Genomic DNA, 25,362 nt, shown 5'->3' on the forward strand with positions numbered 1-25,362 from the left:
GCCCCAGCAAACTCTGTGTCTAATAACGGTCTAATTTTGGTTTCCACAATGATGCCTTCAAAGCTGTATCCTCCAGAGGGGAGGAACACTGTGTCTTCAGTTGGCAGAAGGCAGAAAGGTAAAAGAGCCAACGGTCATAAGAAGCCTGTTTTATAAGGGTATTAATTCTATTCATAAGAAGAGAAGTCCTTGTGATGTAATCACCTGTTAAAGGGCCCACCTCTTAATACCATCACATTGGCAACCCTTGAATTTTGCAGGGTACCTATTAAAACCATAGCAGCACAGATTTTACTTCCTTACTTGATTTCAGACATTGAGGTGTCAGCAACATATATAACTACCAGATACAACCAGAGAAAGATGACGATAACAGAAATTTTGTTGACAGATCTTAGAAGAAAAAAAGAAAAAGGTCTCCAGACCACAAAATCTCATCAGGGCCTTCAAAGGTGATCAAGAATATCATGAAAGATGGATGGAATAGAAACATATATAATTGCATAATATGTAACACATTAAAATTCAAGTCATTCAGGTAAACATTAAGGATTACCTAGTGGTGAAAATTCTGATTCACTTTAGAGGTTGTCCAAGAGATCCTGGACTTCTTGGAAATTTGTTTAAGAAATCCAGATTTAGTGGCAATAATTTCAAGATATCACAGCTTCCATCAACAAGTAAGAAAGAGAAGCATAGAGAACTAGAAAGAGGTTGAAAAGGATTGTCTGCTGTAAACACCCCTTACTGTACCAAATAATAATATACATTATTTCCACTCAAAATAACTTTCCATGTAAGAAGCTGAATCCAACTTGGTAATTTATTTACCATATTTATGATTTTTCTTTGGGTCAATAAATATGCTCCACTTTATTTATTTTGCTGTTTTTACATTCCCCAATTCAGAATCAACTGCCTATTTGATTAATACATTATTTATAAATGATTGGGAAAGTGAAACAAAACTTCAAATAAAAGTGTTCCTCCTTTGACTTATTTTTTTTCAAATAAATGTTTTTAAACAAAGGAAATTTTATTTCTACAACTCCTATAATTTGGGGTCTCTATCTAGAATCCTTACTAATTCTTGCTCATGTTATAAGACTCACCATTACTGGTGTTACTAAAGAAATGCCAAAACAAAACATATGGGCTAAACCAGGCGTCCCCAAACTACGGCCCGCAGGCCACATGCGGCCCCCTGAGGCCATTTATCCGGCCCCCCACCGCACTTTAGGAAGGGGCACCTCTTTCATTGGTGGTCAGTGAAAGGAGCACAGTATGTGGTGGCCCTCCAATGGTCTGAGGGACCGTGAACTGGCCCCCTGTGTAAAAAGTTTGGGGACGCCTGGTAAAGCATATTCAGCCATAATTTTTAATGATCTTGAAAGGAAATTTTTTTTCTTTACACCATGAAAGTACTTTACCTAGATTATAAAGTAAAACAACCATTTTACCTCCACCTTATTTTCTGCACACAGACTTATGCTTGAGTGAAAGGGAACCATAAAACTAAATGCTCAGGGGCTATGCTTTCACTTCAGCAATGTCCCCTTCCCCACCAACAGAAACTTTTACCCCTTTGAAAAATACGCAAGCAGTCAGAAGGAATACAGGACAGGAGCCTCAGGCTATAATCCAAGTGAAAACTATTAGTTTTTGAAGTCTACGTCTAGAAAATAGCCTTTCCTAGATATACATACCCTTCACCATGTATCTCCCCACACCCACCTCTACTTTCTACCTGTCTACAGAGCTGGGGCAAACAGAATGATATCAGGCCCAAACTTTACTAGCTATTATACAACCCATAAATATTGTGTTAGTCCATTTTCACACTGCTAATGAAGTCATACCCAAGACTGAGTAATTTATAAAAGAAAGACTTTTAATGGACTCACAGTTCCACATGGCTGGGGAGGCCTCACAATCATGGCAGAAGGTGAAAGGAATGTCTCACATGGCAGTAGACAAGAGAAGAGAACTTGTGCAGGGAAACCTCCCTTTATAAGACCATCAGACCTCCTGAGACTTCCTTACTATCATGAGGATGGCACAGGAAAGAACTGCCCCTGTGATTCAATTACCTCCCACCAGGTCTCTCTCACAACATGTGGGAATTGTGGGAGGCACAATTTAAGATAAGATTTGGATGGGAATATGCCAACCCATATCAAATACAGAGGTTTTCATTTGTTTAAGCAACTTAGGTATCAGTTGAGCTTCTAGATTCCTGAGATACATATACACTTGGGTTGATAGTGTTTTACATACCCACTAGAACTTTGAAGCCCATCCCTGTGTTTCTCCAGCTTCTTGGGAACTGTATAGTCTATAGCCACACTAGAATCTGATTTCTTGTATTTTGCAGCTTATCCTTCATCTTATACTCACTCCAAATATGAAACTCGGCCTTTTCTGTGTTTCCACGAATTACAAAGACTCATATATAATGACTTAAGTTGGGTGATAGGTACATGAGGGTCATTCTAGTATCCTCTTTACATTCATTTATGCCTGAAATTTTCCAGAATTTCAAATAATTGAAACAGAAATGGTTCATATCATATCCAGTAGGCATATGAAGTAGACTTTTTGGAAATGTCAGGAAGATAGATTTTAAAAAAATAACATACAAACAAACATCTGAAAGGTGACCAAAAGGAAGTCTTGTTAAAAATGTGTTCAGCCACCCTGCAGGCAGTGACTTCTCACTGATACTGTGTCTCCCAATTTCAATTCCACTGTCTTACAGGCTCCTTCCTACCCATCCCATTGTTACCAGGGCTTTTGATTCCTCACCCTTTATTATAAAAAGCGGTTGTTCCCATCAGCTCTTCCAAAGATGCTCCGCAGAGGAATAGGCCTTTAATATAAGCCATGCTTCTCAGGAGTACTTTGGGTATAACCAGCACAAATCTATTCTGTTATGTTTTTAGCACACCACTACCATCAAACATAAAGAAGAGCCATTTCCAGATCATGTCTTTGAGAATAGTAATACTACATTAACTTTCTATTTAGGATCATCTCTTTGGATAACCCACTGTTCTCAGTTTTTTTACACCAAAATTTGAGAATAGTCTTGATGATACATTAGATAATTTCCTTTATGTATAAATATACCTGTCATTGCAACTGCCAATCTATAAATGTCCATATTCTATTAAAAACTCTTTGTACTCCTTACTGTAAATAACTATTTTTTACATGTCTTTATAACTTCTTAACCTTCTCATATTTCTCATTCTCGTTCATCTTTTCTAAATCAGGATTTTAAAATGAGCCACGGTTCTCTAAAGCACTGAAGGTTAACTATTAATTTATCTTTTCACTTAATAGATCCGCATATATGTACAGCACTACAGCACTCTGAATATTTGGTAAAAGGCCACACTTAATCTCAAACTCGTTTTAATGCCATGAACTGATTTTTTTCCCTGCCTTTACCTTTTAATCCTAAATCTCAACTGATCCACAAATTTTTCTTCGATTCCAGATTTTACAGCAACCTTAGATATGCATTACCAGCTGTATTTTTCTTTGTCATAAGAATTGTAATTTACTGAACCATAATAATAGTGTCCTCTAATATAGTCACTCCCCTGCCAATCCTCACCAATTTACATACTTTCTCATTCCCATAAATTTGCTTTCTAATTACCTCACATGGGTGATCAGAATTCTAATTCATCACAATGCTCCAGCTGAAATCAAAAGCATAAATATAGAAACATTTGTCACATTTTCAGACAAAAGAAGCTGCTTTAGGCACCCTCCAGGAAGTGTTCTTGATTTCCCCAGGCTTGACTAAGTACACACTTTGTGCATTACTATAGCATCAGATATATTTCCCATTGTAGTACATATCACACTTCATTGCATTGTTTGTCTGTCTTCAATATTAGACTATCAATGCCAGGAAGACCAGAACCATGTGGTTTTGTTCTCTGACGAATCTCCAGTATGTAGCACTATGCCTGGCCTGCATGAGATGTCCAATAAATGTTTGGTAATGCTGTTATCACCTTGCAGTTACCTTGAGGCTATAGCATCCTTCATAATAAGGATTTCAGTAGGTACAATTATGGCATGCCACACTTAAATGGAGAAGTCACTTCCCTCCCAAGAACCTGAAGTACATTTAACATTAAATTTTAAAAAAAGGAAGTGAAATTGAGGGAGCATTTATTACTAGAATTCAGAGAGATCAAATACACACAGGCTTCAATATGTGGAATATTGCTTCTCTGAAGTATTTTTTTTTGTATGTAAGTTAATTCAAGCTCAAAACACATTTTCCATAAGAAAATGTATGTCAATTTTTATCTAATTTCCCAAGTCAATTTACATTTTATGATGCACTTGAAATACCAACCCTCTAACAGTGAATAAACAATGATGGCAACAGAAAGAGTAGCTTTCGCTTATTAAGCCTATCACGCTGGGTCAAATGGGATTTCTATTTTTAGGTCATTGAGGAATCGCCACACTGTCTTCCACAATGGTTGATTTACACTCCCACCAACAGTGTAAAAGTGTTCCTATTTGTCCACATCCTCTCCAGCATCTGTTGTCTCCAGATTTTTTAATGATCACCATTCTAACTGGTGTGAGATGGTATCTCAATGTGGTTTTGATTTACATTTCTCTAATGACCAGTGATGATGAGCATTTTTTCATATGTTTGTTGGCCTCCTACTGGGTATATATCCAAAGGATTATAAATCATTCTACTATAAGGACACATGCACACGAATGTTCATTGCAGCACTGTTTACAATAGCAAAGACCTGGAACCAACCCAAATGCCCATCGACGATAGAATGGATAGGGAAAATGTGGTACATATACACCATGGAATATTATGCAGCCATCAAAAAGGATGAGTTTGCATCCTTTATAGGGACATGGATGAACCTGGAAACCATCATTCTCAGCAAACTGACACAAGAGCAGAAAATCAAACACCGCATGTTCTCACTCATAGGCGGGTGTTGATCAATGAGAACACATGGACACAGGGAGGGGAGCACTACACACTGGGGTCCGTTGGGGGGAAATGGGGGAGGGACGGGGGGGTGGGGAGGTGGGAAGAGGTAGCATGGGGAGAAATGACAGATACAGGTGAGGGGAAGGAAGGCAGCAAACCACACTGCCATGTGTGTACCTATGCAACAATCTTGCATGTTCTTCACATGTACCCCCAAACCTAAAATGCAATAAAAAAAAAGCCTATCACGCACCAGGTCCTGTGCCTGCATTCTACATGCACTTTCTCATTTTATTCCCCTAAAACTCCAAACATCATTATCTCTATCATACAGTAGAATAAATGGAAGTTTACAAAAGTTAGTAACTTGCCCAAATTTTCCCAGCCAAGAAGGTATGGATTTTGCTTTCTTTTGCTTTGTTTTATAGGAAATTGTTTTGTATCCAGATCTGTACGAATAAAAGCCATTTTTATTTCATTATATACTTATAATACCAATAATTATGACAAAGACAAAAACAATCTGAATAAAAATACATATAAACACAACTGGTGCTACTTGATTATACAAGAAAAATTTTACTTGACTATTTTTGGAGGCAAATGAGTAATAGTACAATATAGTAAAATAGCTCTGAAGTGATTAACATATATAATTCTTCTAATGAGATTTCTACCCTAACTAGACACATGGTCTTGTAAAAGTCATCTAACCATTATGGACTTCATTTTCTAATACATAAACACAGGATTATCCTGTGTCCTAATTTGCACTTCCAAAATTCTGTTTTTCGTGCATGCATGTTTAATTATAATACCACAACAGATGTCTAAAAAGCTTTAGCTTTGCTACACAATGTATCCAATGCTGGTTTTACCAAAAAGCAAACCACCACAAAAGTAAAAATTTTAAAAAATAACATTATCACTTTCAGCTGTTTCCTGCATTATTAAGGATGTATTATTGACATGTTTAACAAATTTTCTCTTTATGCCTTTCAAACTATTTGAAGATGAGAGCTTTCCAAACTCCCTTAGGATATTGTTCATTTCAACAACCAAGCATCACAGAGTCTCCATGATCTGCCTCCTCACTACCTACTTCTCTAGCCTCATTCCTCACTATTTCCATATGTCCCCTCTCCATTCTTTACCCTCATGCCATTGTTTCTTACTGCTTAGATGTATTCATTAATTTTCTCTTATCTCTTTCTGGAATTCCCTTCCTTTTCTCCAACTGGTCAACTCTATCATATGTATATATAGCTCAGACGTCACTTCCTCTGGAAGACCTTCACTAAAGCCCTAGACAAAATTAAACACATTCTTCTGTACCTCCATGGCCCTTTTGCATTCTTTTACTGCAGTATACTGTGCTTGCATTCCATTTGCTTATGTCTGTGCCTAAACTGTAAGCTTTTTGTGCTTATCTCAAAATGTGACACACAGTAGTCAATATGCATTTGTAATCTTTCATATCAAATATTTAAACTTCTGTTATTACTCATAGGTTTTTTATAGGCAAGAGGGTCAAAGCAACAGCCAAGTTATTGAAACACAGAAACTGCAAGCAGTAGTACCACTCCCTGATGCAGGGGTCTATATAATTGAAGTTCGAGCATACAGTGAAGGAGGAGATGGAACAGCTAGTTCTCAAATTAGAGTACCATCATATTCAGGTAAGTTTTAACATAGTAGGCTTAATTGCTGACAACCAACAATTTCAAGATTGTATGAAAGTCATCAAAATTGATAACATGAGAGATTACATGGTTCAGAGATTTTGAGAGGTTTCTCTTCTGATTTTTTTTTTTTTTTTTTTTTAAGACGGAGTTTCGCTCTTGTTACCTAGGCTGGAGGGCAATGGCGCGATCTCGGCTCACCGCAACCTCCGCCTCCTGGGTTCAGGCAATTCTCCTGTCTCAGCCTCCTGAGTAGCTGGGATTACAGGCACGCGCCACCATGCCCAGCTAATTTTTTGTATTTTTAGTAGAGACGGGGTTTCACCATGTTGACTGGGATGGTCTCAATCTCTTGACCTAGTGATCTACGCGCCTCAGTCTTCCAAAGTGCTGGGATTACAGATGTGAGCCACCGCGCCCAGCCCTTCTCTGATTTTTATATTATCTACTGATTAATATGAACCATAGTAGTCTGTTCACAATTGCAGAATTTCTACAAATTTGTAAAGGTGTTGGCATTTTCATTAGAATGTACCGATTTGGGAAATGTCCTTGCCTGTCCTGGTGTCAAGTAGAACCATGCTAGCTGTTCGGTTTTTGGAGTATAACTTTTAAACTGATATTACACTAGACACTGATATTACACAACATATCTACATTTCTGTTGCCTTGATTGCCTCTATTGTTAGAAAATAGGGAGTTTAAAGGGAAGCTTTTAAAATTAAAATTTGGACATTTTTATTAATTTCTAATGAAATTATCAATTGTATTGAACATTATTATCAGCAACATTAATCATTGCTAGTTTTCACTGACCCTTATATGTCAGGCATGATCAAAAGTCCTTACATACATCATCTAATTTTAGTGACAATCATATGAGATTGGTGGCATTTTTACTGTTTTGCAGAAAACATTTAAGTAACTTCCTTAAGACCACGCTATTACTGAGTGTCAGAACCCGGATCAAAACCTGGATATGATTGTATCCAAAACCACATATCTTCACCACCACCATCATTATTACATACGCAAGGGAAAGGTGATTAAAGGAAGTGAGATTTTAGAAATTTAGAAGACAGTAACCATTTTGTAGAGGTAGTCAAAAAAGGAAGCAAAAGAATCAGATACATTCATTTCTAATTTTAAAGGTATCAGACAATTTTATGAGAACATGATAAAACATTTTTTGTGTACAATTAATGGGTAATTAGGAACATTATTTGTTGAACAATCATTCCCAAGCAGAATTATTAACCTACAGGGAAATGTCCCATCAGGCTCTGTATATGGCCCTATGTTATTTAACATATTTATCAACTTGAAATCAGATCAGAGGCATTACTTGTGATTCTTTTTTTCTTATGCCACAAAGTGAAATGGGAGATAAATACAGTATAGAAATGAATTAGACAGACTGGAACTTTGAGGAAAAGCTACTGACATAATACCTGATAATTTTTTTTAGCTTTTTAATTCAGGGGTATACATACAAGTTTGTTACGTCGTTAAACTTGCATCATGGGGTTTTGTTGTTCAGATTATTTTATCACCCCAGTATTAAGCCTAGTACTCATTAGTTATTTTTTCCTGATCCTCTCCCTCCTTCCAACCTCCACTCACTGACAGGCCCCAGCATGTGCTGGTCCCCTCTATATAACCATGTGTTCTCATCATTTAGCTCCCACCTATACTACTTGATAAGTTCTCACAAAAAAAAAAAAAATAAGATAAAATAAGGAACATTATTGATAATGGATAAGATTTGGATACCTGTAAATTAGATAGTATTACATCAACATTAATTTCATGTTTTTAAAAACTGTATTGTGATATTTTTTAAAAGCCTTATTTTTAGGAACTATAAAATATTTAGAGGAAAGTGTGCATCATGTCTGTAGTTTCAATTCAAATATTTAAGGGAAAATGTATATATATATATTGAAGTAATAAAGTGATAACGATAAACTGTCAACATTTAAGGAATCTGGGTGAATTAGTCTCACAACTTTTCAGGACATCTAAAGTATTTTTAAATGAACAGTTAAAAACACAAAGAGTTATAAATCCTTCTATTAAAAAGATATATGCACATGTATTTTCATTGTGGCACTCTTTACAATAGCAAAGACCTGGAAGCAACCCAAATGCTCATGGATGATAGACTGGACAAGGAAAATGTAGCACATATACACCATGGAATACTACAAATGATGAGTTCGTGTCTTGTGCAGGGACATGGATGAAACTGGAAACCATAATTCTCAATAAACTGACACAAGAACAGAAAATCGAACACCACATGTTCGCACTCATAGGCAGGTGCTGAACAATGAGAACACATGGATGCAGGAAGGGGAGCATCACACATTGGGGTGGAGGTAGGGGAGGTACAGCAGGGGGTGAGGAGGTTGGGGAGGGGTAACGGGGAGAAGTGCCAGATATAGGTGACAGGGGGATGGAGGCAACAAACCGCATTGCTGTGTGTGTACCTATGCAACAATCCTGCATGATCTGCACATGTACCCCAGAACCTAAAGTACAATTAAAAAAAAAATAGGATCACTTTAAAAAAATACAAAACATAAGATGGAGAAATGTGACGACTTCAGAAATCCTGGTGAAAAGCTCTAAAAATATAAATTTCATTGTGGTCATACGAAAATTTAATACGCTTTATGATTCATTTATAAACATGTAGTTGCAACAGCAAGAACAGTCATAATGTCTCTGCATTAATTATTTCACAACTGAATTGTTGAGGTGAATGTGCCAAATTTCTAAGAGCATCTTAAAAGACTATTTTCTGAAAAGGAAAAAAATATGACAACCTTCCTCATGCTTCAGCACATCAAATTCCAGACAGCAATACAATGAGCATTTACTAAGAGCTCCTCATGTTCCTGGCATTAAACTAGGTCTTTTCTACATATTATTTTATCTTTCTAGCAGTCTTTTGAATTAGGTATTTACTCTTCTCTGACTCACTAAGGTTACTTTCAACTCTAATACAATCAGATTCTGTAGTATTATCTGAGTAAGATCAGCTTCAACCTTAGAAGTACTTATGATATCCTCAATTCTCCCATTTATTTTTTAATTCAATTGTAACATCTATTCCAAGAAAAAAAAATGTCAACTTTTATATTTTAGTTAATGACAATTTGGCCAGGACTACCCACTTCCTGAGTTTCAATATGGGAAATTCTTACACTTGTCTACCGTAGACTCTGAATCTGAGTCATGATTAGTTTCATTTTTGTTATATTCCAAAAACCAAATGCCTAAGAAATCGAATGACTTGCCCAAGTGAAACAGCCAGTTTTTTAGCTGGGGCAAGAACTTAGTCTAATATTGTTGTTTCTTTTGTTTTGTAGGGTTTTATTTTTCTGCTTTGCTATGTCAAAGCTTTGTAGATTCTATTTGAAATTTGAGATACAGACCCTACTTAGCATTCCGAAAGTGATATGCTTTTATAAAAGTGTCATGTAAGTTGATTTAACAAACATGCAGCCACTCTGAATAGCTAGAAAGGATATTTTCACATTTTTAAATTTATTAAGTATGCACATACCACTCCAGTGAGTCTTTGTCAACTCGCCTTTCTTATAGCTCACGAGTGGCTATGTGCTTCACAATAACCCCATTTGTACAAGTTGAAATACATGCAACATTCTCCAGTATGCTGATTAATAAGATCTAGTAGTGTATTAGCAGTAAAAATTTTCAAAAGAAAGATTTACTGCTTTTTGCATTTGTGTGTGTGTGTGTGTGTGTGTGTGTGTGTGTACGTGCATTTGTGTGTTCATCAAATTATTCTCTCTTAAGCATCTGGAAAATAAATTCTGACTCTATCTTTTCAACTAAAATTAGCCCCCAAATCCCATTACACTCAGTCTAGCCAGAGAGGATACCTTAACAGAAGATTCCAGCAATTTGGTAGTGTATTATTAGTAGTAATGGTTTTAACTAAGGCCAATCATCATTTTAAGAGCCTTAATACACATGAGTATCTGAATCCACTAATTCCTACCTCAATTACATTAAGCAAGTTTACAGCCTTTCTAAGCCCCAGTTCCCTCATCTGCAAGAGGGGAATAAATAATTGTATTTACCACATAAAATGTTATGAGGATCAAATAAGGTAACATATATAAACGGCTTTGTATAGTATGTGACATATAATGAACATTTATTAAATAATCAATCATGATCATGGTGCTTCAGAAGACTTGAAGAACCAAGAACCACTCCTAAGTCGGTATTCAAAGTCACTTAGTTTATGGTTATGTGGGGCTACTAAAACTATATCAGACTAATCAACCTTAGATCAGTCAGTGTAATCCAACAGCCATTCTAATATATCAGCTGCATACAACATTTTGGTCTTGTAAAAGAACCTCTCCTGGTATAAGAAAGAGTGATGAAAGATCACCATTCTTTGCAAAGCTTGGCATGAGAACCTAGAATTTAAGCCCACTCGACTGAAATAATCAAGGATGCATAAATAAATTCAGTAAATAAAATAATGTTATTAGATTTTAAAATTTACTGAAGTCATCATAGTCATGTACTTCTTAATGATGGTGATAAGCTCTGATAAATGCATCCTTAGGCAATTTCATTTTATGAACATCATGGAGTATACTTACACAAACTTAGGCGGTATAGCTAACTATACACCTGGGGCATATGGTATAGCTTATTGCTCTTAGGCCACAGACATATACAGCATGATACTGTATTGAATACTCTAGGAAATTGTGACACAATACTATTTGTGTATCTCAAGTTAGAAAAATTAAAGATACAGTCCATATAAAAAAGATAAAAGATGGTATACCTCTATAGGGCACTTAACAGGAGCAGAGTTAGCAGGGCTGGAAGTTTGAATGAGTCACTGAGTGACTGGTGAGTGAATGTAAAGGCCTATGACTTTACACTATCATAGACTTTATGAACACTGTATGCTTAGGCTGTACTACATTTATAAAAACAATTTTTTTCCTTATTAACCTTAGCTTACTGTAACAGTTTCACTTTATAAGCTTTTTAAATTTTTAAACTTTTAATCTTTTGTAATAACACTTAAAACACATACATAATACAGCTGTACAAAAATATTTTCTTTCTTTATATCTGTCTTTATCAACTTTTTATTTTATTTTTTGCTTTCTAAACTATTAGAAACTAAGACACAAACACGTACATTAGCGTAGAATTAGCCCTAGGTCAGGATCATTACTATCAGTCTTCCATCTCTACATCTGGTCCCACTAGAGGGTCTACAGGGGCAAGAATATGCATGGAGCTGTCATCTCCTATGATAACAATGCCTTCTGGCCAGGCATAGTGGCTCACGCCTGTAATCTCAGCAATTTGGGAGGCCAAGGTGGGTGGATTGCGAGGTGAAGAGTTTGAGACCATCCTGGCCAACAAGGTGAAACCCAGTCTCTACTAAGAATACAAAAATTAGCCGGGCATGGTGGCAGGTGCCTGTAATCCCAGCTCTTGGGGAGGCTGAGACAGGAGAATCATTTGAACCCGGAAGACAGAGACTGCAGTGAGCCGAGATTGTGCCACTGCACTTTAGCCTGGGTGACAGAGTGAGACTCCGTCTCAGAGGGGAAAAAAAAAAAATGCCTCCTTCTGGAATGCCTTCCGAAGGAACTGCCTGAAGTAGTTTTATAGTTAACTTTTATTCTGTTAAGTAGAAGGAGTACACTGAAATAATTAAAAGAATAGTAAACACATAAGCCAAATAACATTCATTTGTTACCATTATCATTTATGGACCCTACATTATACATTTATATAACCAGCAGAACAAGTCTGTTTACACCAACATCACCACAAACATATGGTAATGTATTGCATCACGACGTTATGATGCCTACATTACTAAGCAACAGGAATTTTTCAGTTTCATTATCATCTCAGGGGCAACCATCAAATATGTAGTCCAAGGTTGACTAAAATGTCATTATGCAGCTCATGACTGTAAATTATGAATTCATATTGCCACAAACTTTTATTTTTTGCTCCATTTTCTGAACTATGTACTATCAAAAGTATTTTATTTTTTATATCTGAATTTGGAATATTTTCATCATTGGTGAAAATTAAATCTCATGATTGGATGTGTTTGTTAGAAATGACATCACCTTTTCAATACAGTATCTCATCTATTCTTGTCCCTTCCAGGTAACTTTGGGAACCTCAGATATCTGATTTTGTAAATATAAAGAACACTCTCATCAGAAACAGGACCAATCTTGCACTCATTAGTCTTATATACTAAAAACAATTCTGGCCTACCTCAAGCAAAACCAAAATAAGTTGTTCCATCTGATGCTTCTTTTTCCACAGGTGGAAAAATCACAAGTGCTCAGTCAACCCTCCACACTCTCTCCACACCTTCGACATCAGTCACGTTGCTCTTGGCACTGATGATTCCTTCAGCCTCCTGGTGAAAACTGCTGACTTAATTTGCTTTCCTTTGCTTTAGCTTGATAACAGCAGTGAACAGAACATAGTGTAAGTGGAGAACCAGGATCCTGCGATGAGTCTGAGCTTCAAAAACTTGGGATTACACATGGTGAACTTACAGTAGGTTAGGGGAACTATTACTTATCCATCAGGTTTCTCTTTGGTTTTTGTAAATGGAGAGGACAGTTCTTAGTCCAATAAAAATATGCAGATTGTATGTAACAAATTTTTGTAAGCAAGGATAATTTCTGTCAAATGTATTCTTTACTTTTTTAATATGTTGGGATTTATTTATTTTATATCTGATGACTCCGAGTGTGTGCCATCCATTTGTTAAGTAACTGGTCTTTAGCAGATCTGTTTCAAAAACAAATACAAAAGTGAGAATGAAAAGTGCTTAAGACTGAGTCCAGTGTTTTTCATTTTCTCTTTGGCTGAATATTTCAATTGCCAAACCTGGAGGAAATATGAAAAATACTTCAGTGATGTGGTCCATTATACGATAAGTACACAAAAATTTTCTTGAAAAATATTGTATGATTGCATAGTGAAATAGCAAGATTTGTCAATATGCTATTCTATATGCACCCCTAGAGCAAGTCATTAGGGTAGGGAATAAGCCATTTACATTAGTACAAGATAAATAGAAAGTGAGTCCAAATAAATTTAAGTGCTATTGTTTTTCATAAAGTACTATGTTATCTAGCAGCAAATATAATATTTATTTTTAATAAGAAAATATGGTTTAACATCACCAAAAAAAATCACTAAAAACTGCAGACATGATGCCACAGGTGCTAAGTTAAAAATAAGATGAATATGGGACAGAGCTTTTCCATTTCTTTACCCACTGCCAAAACAGATGTTGAATCAGGGCCAAGATTTTGTTCTAATTGCAAAATTTTGCAAAAATTTTAAGGGCAATGAAAATTTGTTTTGCAAATAATTATGCATAGTCTGTAGATTAAAATGGTTCAAGCATAACAAATAAATTTTGATCTTTAAAAACAGTTCCATGCATCACATACCACTGATAAAATCAACTAGTAAAATAAAGAGAATCTCTCTTGGATAAATTGAATTTTTTAATTAAGCTGTGGAAACATGGCATCAGTACAGGGATCCAGCTTGTCTAGCCAGCTATGCACTAGCTGATTCTGCGGCTGGGGAGGTAATCCTTATTTGCTATTTTGAAGAGTCATCTTGAGCCTGAGAGATCCTAGAGAGTTGTTGGAAAATGAGTTGAAAGTTTTCTACTTGATGGTATCTTAAAGTTCTAACAAATGAAAGAATGTGCCAGAGCTGGCATTATGCCCACAAAGACGCATGAAAGGATAGTTATTGCAAAGTCATATGCCAGAGAAGAGCCTGGAAAAACTATGGTTTTACAGGCGAGGTTAACATGAGAACAAAAAAGAGTTTTTTAAATTTGATATAATTTAAACCTGTTAACTGTATTTGCTTCATTAATAACAAGCAAAATGAAGCAATATGAAGCTCAAATTGCTGGCTCTCAAGTTTAATCCTTGTAGAATCGGAGGAGTGACTGAAGTTTCTGTTCTGAACATCCTAAAAGAATAGTTCCAGAGCCACAGTAAAATATTGTATGTCAGTTACATATTCTCTTTGGGGGAAATTATGTAAGACACCCTAAACAAACAAGAAATTAGTTAAAAGTCTCAGTCAATAGATACTCTAGTAAATGCTACAGATTGTAAATATTTAAGCCTGTGAGTACGTAATTACGACCAAGTAGACTTTCTTGAACTCCTCCTTTGAAGTTGGAGAGGCTGGACTTTGCAAAAACATGGATGCTAATTGTTTAGCTGGCAAAACATGAGCTCCCCCAAGTATAGTGTAACTTTTGAGAATGAAGTATGCATCTGAAAAAAATGCATAAAGAATATTTTTAATGCAAAATTATTTTACATATTTCATGAATCAAGCCATTTTCTTCATTTTCCATGGTGTTGTACACCAGATTTAGTGAAGGACTTTAAGAATCAAGTTCTTACTTACACTCTCAGAAAGCAAAGCCCAGTAAAATATTTAAAAAGTAAAATAGCAAATTCAAATTAACCAATATTTTTAATTAGCTGATGGATGGTACACATCTGAAAGAGTATTTACACATAGAATGTCTGATGTTGTATTCTTACAGGAATCAGAGATATGGAATGTTTTTACTTAGCATACACAGAATATGTATTTTGCATCATAAACCTATTTAAAAAACAGGTTTCAATGTTTATGTACTTATGTGCTACATATCTGTTACCTTGTAGAAAGCAGAAGAGCATTCTTATCAAGGTACATTATTTTTCAGCTACAGTACTGAGTTTTTTCTTCTATGAGATAGTAACCACAGTCTTAAATCACAAAAGAGACTGTATTTTTGTATAATGTCAATTGAATATAAAGAAAACAACACTCCTTATAATTAGAAATTTCATGAAAGCAAAAGTTTTGCATACCCAAATGAAGGTACTGTGGACCCATGTCAAACTGTTAAATATATTGTGTACGATCTGTATATATACTATATATAAGGTATATACCATGTGGAAGGCACAGTCAAATAATAGTCCTGTGTACTGTTCTTGTAACATTAGATCTTTTTAATAAATAATTCTCTTTTTATTGACTTTTATCTTCTCTCCTGTCAACTACATGAATGACATTATTTATTTTATGCAGACCACAGAATGCCAACAATTATGGTAGTGTTTTAACACTGACATATCATTATGTTAGGACTCTGCAAATTGTTAAGATTTTAGGTTTGAAAATTTCCCTAGATGTCCCTGGTAGTCCCAACTTGAAAATTTGAAGCTATGTCAAAAAATAAAACAAGAAATGAAGCAAGTACAGATGGGATAAGTTTAGGGTTAAACTCATGGCTTTCTTTTCAGGAAAGGAGACTATGTTAAATCAGTTTCATAAATAATTTGTTACATGCATACTTCTGCTTTTATTATAAACAGTTAATCCCAATCTATTCTAGGTATAATTCTTATAGACATTGAATCTTTTTTTGTCCCGTAGCCCCAGTATACATCTCAACTATACCAATAATCACATTATATTACAATGATTTGTCTTAAACATTTCTCACCAACTACCTAGTCACTGGGATAGTACAGGGAAAAATATGTTCTTCTTGTGATTTCTCTCACTAGTGCCTAGCACAGTACCTGACACATACCAAGTGAGCAATAAATTGTTGGCCTTAAAATTTTCTTTGGAAGGAACTCCCCAAACCTGGGTAATCATCTAACAAGGCTGGGAGCCCAAATATCCAAGATCTGATTCAGTAGATCTGAGACTAGGAAACCTTTGTTTTTAAAATCTTCTCAAATACACAAAATGATACAACTCTGTTAAAGGAAATTTGGCACGATCTAGTAAAATTTTATATGGATTTGCCCTTTGACCTAGCAAATCCACATCTAGGAATCTATCCATTCCTAAAATAGATACAAAAATATGAAATGTTAAGTGGATAAACAAGGTACAGAAGAGTGAATTTATGAACACTTTTGTGTAAAATGCAAATACATTTACTAATAATATGAAGAAGAAATAATGTAAGCATAAACTAACAGCTCATAAAAAAGTGTTACCTATTGAGGAGGGAGAAAGTGGGATGTGGGAACAAATATGCAAGCGAGTTTTTTTTCAATGTACAGTAATTATTTCATAGTTTTGACTTTGGAACTACACAAATGTTTTAGATTAAATTCAACTTTAAACCAAAACGGGGGAGAAAAAAAAAGCAATCTCCTAACACTGACAAGAAACTGAAGTAAAAGGACCTAAATATACACCAACCAACTGAAAGTAAATGAACCTAAATATATAGCAACCAAATTTTTGGTAAATTATAATTTTTCTCTTTTTTTAAACTTTTATTTTACATTCATGGGGTACATGTACAGGTTTGAACTAGAATACCCAGGTATGCTGTACAGGTCCATGTATATACCTATATATCCAGAATCTATACATGTACAGTATACCTGGGTATACTGCATGATGCTGAAGTTTGGGGTATTCATGATCTTGTCTACTCTACTGCTCTAGATACTGAGCAGGTACTAAGCAGATACTGAGCAGATAATTCCAAGTATTAAGAACAGTACACAATAGTTAGCTTTTCAGCCTTTATACACTCCCTCCCTCTCAGCTCTAGCAATACCAAATTTCTATTATTGCCATGATTGTGTCAATGAGTACTCAATGTTTAGCTCCCACTTATAAGAACATGTGGTATTGGTTTTCTGATCCCTGGTTAATTTGCTTAGGATCATGGCCTCGAGCAGCATACATGTTGCTATAAAGGACAAGATTTTATTCATTTTAAGGCTGTACAGTACTCCATGGTTTATATGTACCACATTTTTTTTATCCATACATTGTTGATGGGAACCTGGGTTGACCGATTCCATTTCTGTGCTATTGTGAACGGTGCTATGATGCACATGAGTGCCTGTGTCTTTTTGGCAGAATGATTTGTTTTCTTTTGGACATATATACAGTAATGAGATTGCTGGGTCAAATGGTAGTTCTAAGCTCTTTTAGAAGTCTCGAAACTGATTTCCACAGTGACTAAAATAATTTACATTCCCCTCAACAGTGCATAAGTATTCTCTTTTCTCCACAGCCTTACCAGCATCTGTTGTTTTTTGACTTTTTAGTAACAGCCATTCTAACTGGTGTGAGATGGTATCTCACTATAGTTTTGATTTGCATTGCTCTGATGATTAGTGGTAAGGACCATTTTTTCATGTTTGGCGATCACTTGTATATCTTCTTTTGATAAGTGTCTATTCGTATCTTTGGCTTATTTTTTGATGGAATTATTTTTTGCTTGCTCAATTATTTAAGTTCCATATAGATTCTGGATATTAAACCTTAGTTGGATGTATAGCTTGCGAATATTTTCTTCTGTTCAGTAGGTTGTTTACTCTGTTGATAGTTTATTTTACTGTCCAGAAGTTTTTTTGTTTTATTAGGTCCCACTTGTCAATTTTTGGTTTTGTTGCAATTGCTTTTGAAGATTCAGTCATCAATTCTCTTCCAAGGTCAATGTCCAGAATGGTGTTTCCTAGATTTTCTTCTAGGATTCATTTAGTTTGAGGTCTTACATTTAAATCTTTAATCCACCTTGAGTTAATTTTTTATGGTAAAAAGCAGAGATACAGTTTCATTCCTCTGCAAATGGCTAGCTAGGTATCCAAGCAACATTTATGGATGAGGGAGTCCATTCTCTATTATTTTTGCCAACTTTGTTGAAGTTCAGATGGCTGTAGGTGTTTGGCTTTACATCTGGGCTGTATGTTCTATTCCATTGATCAATGTGTCTGTTTCTGTACCTGTACCATGCCATTTTGGTTATCAGAGCCTTATAGTATTGTTTGAGGTCAGGTAATCTGATGTATTTGTCTTTGTTCCTTTTTCTCAGGACTGCTTTGTCTATTTTGGCTCTTTTTTGGTTTCATATGAATTTTAGAATAGTTTTTTCTAGTTCTGTGAAAAATGACATTGGTTAATAGGAATAGCATTGAACCTGAACATTGCTTTGGGCAGTATGGCCATTTTAATAATATTGTTTCTTTCGATCTATGAGCATGTACTGTTTGTCCATTTGTGTCATCTATGATTTGTTTTAGCACTATTTTGTAGTTTTCCTTATAGAGATCTTTCATCAGCTTTGTTAAATATATTCCTAAGTGTTGTGTGTTTGTGTGTGCCTGTGTGTGTGTGTGTGTGTGTGTTTGTGTGTTGTAAATAGGAATACATTATTGATTTGCCTCTCCCCTTGATTGTTACTGTTGTATAGACGTGGTACTAGTTTTTGCGAAGTGATTTTGTATCTTGACTTTAGGCTTTTCTAGGTATAGAATCCCATCATCTGCAAGAGAGATAGTTTGACTTCTTTCCCTGTTTGGATGCCTTTTCTTTCTTTCTCTTGCCTCATTGTTCTGGCTAGTACTTCCAGTACTATTAGGTTGGGGCAAAAGTAATTGCTGTTTTTGCCATTACTTTTAATACTTTTAATTGCAATTACTTTTACACCAACCCAACATGTTGAACACAGGTAGTGAGAGTGAGCATCCTTTTCTGTTCCAGTTCTCAAGAGGTATGTTTTCAGCTTTTGCCCATTTAGTATCATGTTAGCTCTGAGTTTGTCATGGGTGGCTCTTATGATTTTGAGGTATGTTTCTTCAATACCTAGTTGGTTGGAGCTTTTTATCAGGAAGGGATGTTGGTTCTATCAAAACCTTTTTCCACATTTATTCAAAAAATCATATGGTTTTTGTTTTTAGTTTGGTTTATGTGATGAATTGCATTTGTTGATTTGCATATGTTGAATCAATCTTGAATCCCAGGAATGAAGCCAACTTGGTGTAGTGAATTAACTATTTGATGTGCTGCTGTATTTGATACACTAGTACTTTGCTGAGGATATTTTTGCATCTGTGTTCATCAGGGATACTGGTCTGTTGCTTTCTTTTTTCATTGTGTCTTTGTCAGGTTTTGGTATCAGACCTAAATGACTACCTAAATGCCTGGTATCACTGGCTTCATAGAATGAGTTAGGAAAAAGCTGCCTTATCCTCTTTTGGGGGGATAGTTTCATTAGAATTGGTAACAGTTCTTCTTTGCATGTCTGGCAGAATTCAGCTGTGAATTCATCTGGTCCAGGGCTTTTGTTGTTGTTAAGGTTTTCTTTCTCTTTCAATACTGATTCAGTTTGGGGACTCAATTATTAGTCTGTTCAGGATTTCAATTATTTCTCAATTCAATCTTAGAAGATTGCATGTTTCCAGGAATCTGTCCATTTCTTCTAGATTTTTTAGTTTGTGTATGTAAAACTGTTTGTAATCGTTTCTGAGGATCCTTTGTATTTTGGTAGAATGGATTGTAATGTCACCTTTGTCTGTTGATCGTGCTTATTGGGATCTTCTCCCTTTTTCCTGTTACTCTAGCTAACTTTCTATCAATCTTTTTTATTATTTCAAAAAACTAATTTTTGGTTTTGTGGATTGTGTAGATTTTTGGGTCTTACATTTGTTCAGTTCTGCTCTGATTTTAGTTATTTTACTTTTGCTAGCTTTGGGATTAGTTCTTGTTTTTTGTTTTTTTTTCTTCTCTAGGTGTCATGTTAGATATTAATTCAAGATCTTCCTCACTTTTTGAGGTAGGCATTTAGAGCTATATAGTTTCCTCTTTACACTGCTTTTGCTGTATTCCAGAGATTTTTGTATGTTTTGCCTCTTTTCATTTCTAAGATTTTTTTAAATTTATACCTTAATGTTGTTTACCCAAAAGGTATTCAGGTGAAAGTTTTTTCTTTTCCATGTAATTGTGTGGTTTTGAGAGATCTTCTTGGTATTTATTTATATTTTTATTCCCTGTGGTCCAAAAGTACAATTGTATTATTTAAGTTTTTAAAAAATGTATTGATACTTGCTTTATGGCTGAACACGTGGTTGATTTTGAATTATGTTCCATGTGCAAATGAGAAAAATGTATATTCTGTGGTTGATGGCTGGAGTATTCTGCATATGTCTATTCAGTCCAATTGATAAAGTTTCAAGTTTAAGTCCAGAATTTGTTAGTTTTCTGCCTCAATGATCTACTTAAACTGACAATGGGATGTTGAAGTCCCCCACTATTAGGGTGTGGCTGTCTTTTTGCAGATCTAAAAGTACTTGCTTTATGAATATGGGTGCTCCAATACTGGGTATATATAGGCTTAGGATAGTTAAGTCTTCTTGAGTTAAGCCTTTTATATAATGTATATATCTTTGTGTTTTTACTCTTGTTGGTTTAAATTTCCTTTTAGATAAAGGATAGTGACTCTTGCTCTTTTTTATATTTCATTTTCATGTTACATCTTTCTCCAGTCCTTTGAGTTTATAAGCATTATATTAAGTTAGATAGGTCTCTTGAAAACAGCAGACAGATAGGTCTTGTTTTTTTTTTATCCATCTTGCCATTCTGTGCCTTTTAAAGTAGGGTACTGAGATAATATTGATATGTGAGGTTTTGATGCTGTTGTGAAGTTGCTAAATGGATCCTCTGTAGTTTCTATTGGGTGGTTCCTTTATACAGTGTTTGGATTATGTACTTAGGTGTGTTTTTGTGGTAGCAAGTATTATTCTTTCATTTCTTATGAGTAGTGCTTATGTTGAAAATTCTTAAGGATTTCTTGTAAGGTGGTCTAGTCATAACAAATTCTCTTAGTGCTTGATTGAAAAACAAATTTATTTCCCTTTTACTTATGAAGCTTTGTTTGGTTGCATATTAAATTCTTAATTGGAACTTCTTTAAGAATGCTAAAAACAGGTTCCTAATTTCTACTGGCTTGTACATTTCTGCTGAAAATTCTACAGTTATCCTGATAGGGTTCCCTCTGTAAATAATCTGACCTTTTTCTCCAGCTGCCTTTAAGATCCAAACTTTCTCTTCAGGTGCCCTTTTCATTATCACTGAACTTAGATAGTCTGGTGAATATATCCCTTGGTGATGCTCCTGCTTTATAGTTCCTTGTAGGTGTTCTCTTGATATCTTGTATCTTGTTATCTGCCTCTTTAGAAAGATTAAGAAAGTCTTCTTGAGTTATCCCCTCAAATGTTTTACAAATTGTTTGCTTTTTCTCCTTCTCTCTCAGTAATGACAATAACTAATAGGTTTGGTCACTTTACATAATCCTTTATTTCTTGAAGACTTTAGTTTTTTTTTTTTTAATTTTTGTGTGACTGGGTTAGTCCAACAGTCCAGTCTTCAAACTAAAATTTCTTTTTCTGCTTTGTCCAGTCTATTGACAAAGTTTCCAACTGTATTTTCAAATTCCTTAAGTGAGTTTTTCAATTTCAGAAACTCTGACTTATTTTTAAGATGTTTATCTTTTGTTTCCTGGATTGCTTTAGAACATTATTTGTGTTGATTTTTCAACCTTGTTTTAGATTTTATTGAGCTTCCTTGAAATCTATGCTTTAAATTCTTTGTCTGTCATTTTTGAGTGTCCATTTTTGTTAGGAACCATTACTGGAGGGCTAGTGCAATCCTTTAGTGGGGTCAGATCATTCAGATTTTTCATAGTGCCAAAATTTTTGCACTGGTTTCTTCTCATCTTAAGACATTGTCACTTCTAATTTATATTTTTATTTATTTATTTTTAATTGCATTTTAGGTTTTGGGGTACATGTGAAGAACATGCAAGATTGTTGCATAAGTACACACATGGCAGCATGATTTGCTGCCTTTCTCCCCTTCACCTATATGTGGCATTTCTCCCCATGCTATCTCTCCCCAACTCCACACCCCCATCCCTCCCCCATTTCCCCCCAACAGACCCCAGTGTGTAGTGCGCCCCTCCCTGTGTCCATGTGTTCTCACTGTTCAACACCCACCTATGAGTGAGAACATGTGGTGTTTGATTTTCTGTGTCAGTTTGCTGAGAATTATGGTTTCCAGGTTCATCCATGTCCCTACAAAGGACACAAACTCATCATTTTTGATGGCTGCATAATATTCCATGGTGTATATGTACCACATTTTCCCTGGCCAGTCTATCATCAGTGGGCATTTGGGTTGGTTCCAGGTCTTTGCTATTGTAAACAGTGCTGCAATGAACATTTGTGTGCATGTGTCCTTATAGTAGAATGATTTATAATCCTTTGGATATATACCCAGTAATGGGATTGCTGGGTCACTTCTAATTTTTAAAATTATTTCCCCATGGCTAGAAATTTTTGTATTTCTTTCCTTTTTTTTTTTTTTTTTTTTTTTTACTTTCCCTTTCTCCTTCTCCCTAGTGGGTATAACTGTAGAGAATGTTGGATAGCAAATTCTGGCTTTGCTTCTGTAGCCTCATGCACTTGTTTCAGCAGGTTTTATATTGAGCTATGCAGTTTTACCTACAAACCCATGCAAGGTAGTTATAGGTAAAACCCAGCTGTGGTCAATGTGGATTATATATACGTGATCTTCATTTACTGGCAAAAGCTCTATTGCCTCAGGTAATAAGCTGATTCATGAAATGCAATGAGCTGAGCTCCCTGATCAGTTCTGGGGGTATGGGGTCCACACTGCATATGGCCAGACTGGGCAGTTATGCACACATGTTTCCCAGTGGCAGGCCCAACACTTACACTGAGGGAGAATCCAGTGGGTGATCACCAAGTACCCAGAGATGTGCCTAGGCATGGAGCTGGGAAACCTTCTCAGTCCCAAGTTCTCTGCACAGCTATGGTAGCCGTGGCCTAAACTCCTAATCCAGGAGAATGGATGCTCTGGATGTCTGGACTTCCTCCTGGGTTTGAAGCAGAAAGAGATTCTCTGCACCATGAACTATACCCAGAAGGGTAGGGTGGCTCAGGCTGCTGAATCAGGTGAAAAAGTGCTACAACTGCCTGGACATCTGCTTGCACATAAGGCAGAGGGGCACCCCCTGCACCACAGTCTATGCCTAGGAAGGGTGAAGTGACTTAGGCTACTAGTCCAGGCGAGTGAGTGCTCCAAATGCCTGGATTTCTGCCTAGGGGTAGAGCAAAGAAGGCCTTACTATACTACAATCTCAGTGGAGCAGGTGGAGCACCCAGCAATGGCATACTCAGTCTAGTGCCAGTTTACCAAGCTGGCTCTGGTTGCAAGTCTTACTACCAAGAAGAAACTTCAGCTAAAGGAGCTCTCCTGCTCCAGGCTTCTTATGTGGTAGAGCACTAATCCAGCACCTACTGCTGAAGTGCTTCCCAAAATTCTAACTGTGAAGACTCCTATCCAGCTCCAGAGTGGGTGACCCGATCTCAGGTATTAAGATTAAAATACCTCTGCAGCAATACTGCTGGATCACCGAAGAATGGCTTTATATGCAACTGGATTTAAAACGGCATCCCATTCTTGGTCGTGAGTATGGGAAAATGTCAGCAGTTTTTCCAAGAGCTTTTCCCTCACAGCATCTCCAAGCCTCTCCCCAAGGCTGCAGGGCTTGAGAGAAACAAAGTGCTGCTTTCTCTCCTAAGCCCTGGAGCTAACTTGGGGAGAGGCAGTCGGAGACAGATGTGCTTTTTCTCACATACTGGGGCTTCACTCACTTTTATCAGCTCAACAGCCTCTTGGGGGCTGTTTGCCAGCACTCTCATCCCCCAGATCTGGGCGTTTTCATCCCCGGGACCTGAGATTCCATTTTCTTTCTTGAAATGTAGCTCACAGAGTTTATCTTCATAAATTATCTTGCTATTTCCAAGTGGTACTAAAACCACTAATCTGCGATGTTGGGGGGAAAAAGCCCACAATTTTTCTTCATAGAAGAATTACAAGCACATAAATAACTATTTAATGTCAGTCTTTCAGCGGTACATCCATTATGGGACATATACCCCAAGAACAACACACACACACACACACACACACACACACACACACACACAGAGAGAGAGAGAGAGAGAGAGACACACAATTTTAAATTACATTCATTGGTCTTCTTGTGAGTAGCATGACAATTACTATTATTATTGGACTAATAAAATAAATAAATATAAAACTTCAAAGAATTAAAAGAGCAAACTTTCAGGATAAAAGAGATGCATATGTGAAATGTTTTAAGTTAAACAAAATCCTGTAAGTTGCGATTTATACATGTCAGTATGAATTCATAATGACTTTTTTTCTTAAAAATGACCAGTTTTCTAGCTTTGTCCACTAAAAAGGCCTGAAAGAGCAATGAATATCCTAAACACACAAATAATACACCAATTATATTCTCCAAATTGCATTTATCACTTAAAGAAATTAGGACTTTCTTAAAGAAGTGGGTGATTTAAGGATTCCAGTAGGAAATGTACGAGATCAGCCTGGGACTTCTTATTGTACCTACAGAGATTACTATGGTCATGATGAAAGGACAATTTAATAGCCTCCCTGGACAATTTAAAAGCCTCTCTTGACAATTGGAGCTCGAAAAAAATAATGACTCCAATAAATTGAAGCACACTGACTATCTAAAACTCCATGCTTTCATATTAATACACATACACAAATCACTGATTATCTCTGTTGGATGCAGAAATCACCCTTCTGAGAATTGTTATAAAAAGGATTTTAGATTTTATCCTGCTTCTTCTGGAAGTACTACGTTTTCTCACAGTTATATATACCAAATAACCAGATACTGTCATGAGTCAC

The 25,362-nt window shown here is 35.9% G+C and overlaps 1 protein-coding gene across 3 annotated transcripts in view; it reads left to right on the forward strand.

The window, feature by feature from the left end:
• CNTN5 (contactin 5) overlaps positions 1–15,817 on the forward strand; it is a 1,375,758-nt gene extending 1,359,941 nt beyond the window's left edge. For all 3 annotated transcript variants that reach the window (XM_074400462.1, XM_039471391.2, XM_074400463.1), the window contains 2 exons: positions 6,507–6,675; positions 13,048–15,817. In XM_074400462.1, the coding sequence (XP_074256563.1) occupies positions 6,507–6,675; positions 13,048–13,151 (273 nt within the window). In that variant the 3' untranslated portion in view covers positions 13,152–15,817. The remainder of the gene's footprint in view (positions 1–6,506; positions 6,676–13,047) is intronic.
• Positions 15,818–25,362: the final 9,545 nt, after the last annotated feature.

The sequence above is a fragment of the Saimiri boliviensis genome, chromosome 6 (assembly GCF_048565385.1).
Source record: "Saimiri boliviensis isolate mSaiBol1 chromosome 6, mSaiBol1.pri, whole genome shotgun sequence".
In the NCBI taxonomy this organism is placed as follows: domain Eukaryota; kingdom Metazoa; phylum Chordata; class Mammalia; order Primates; family Cebidae; genus Saimiri; species Saimiri boliviensis.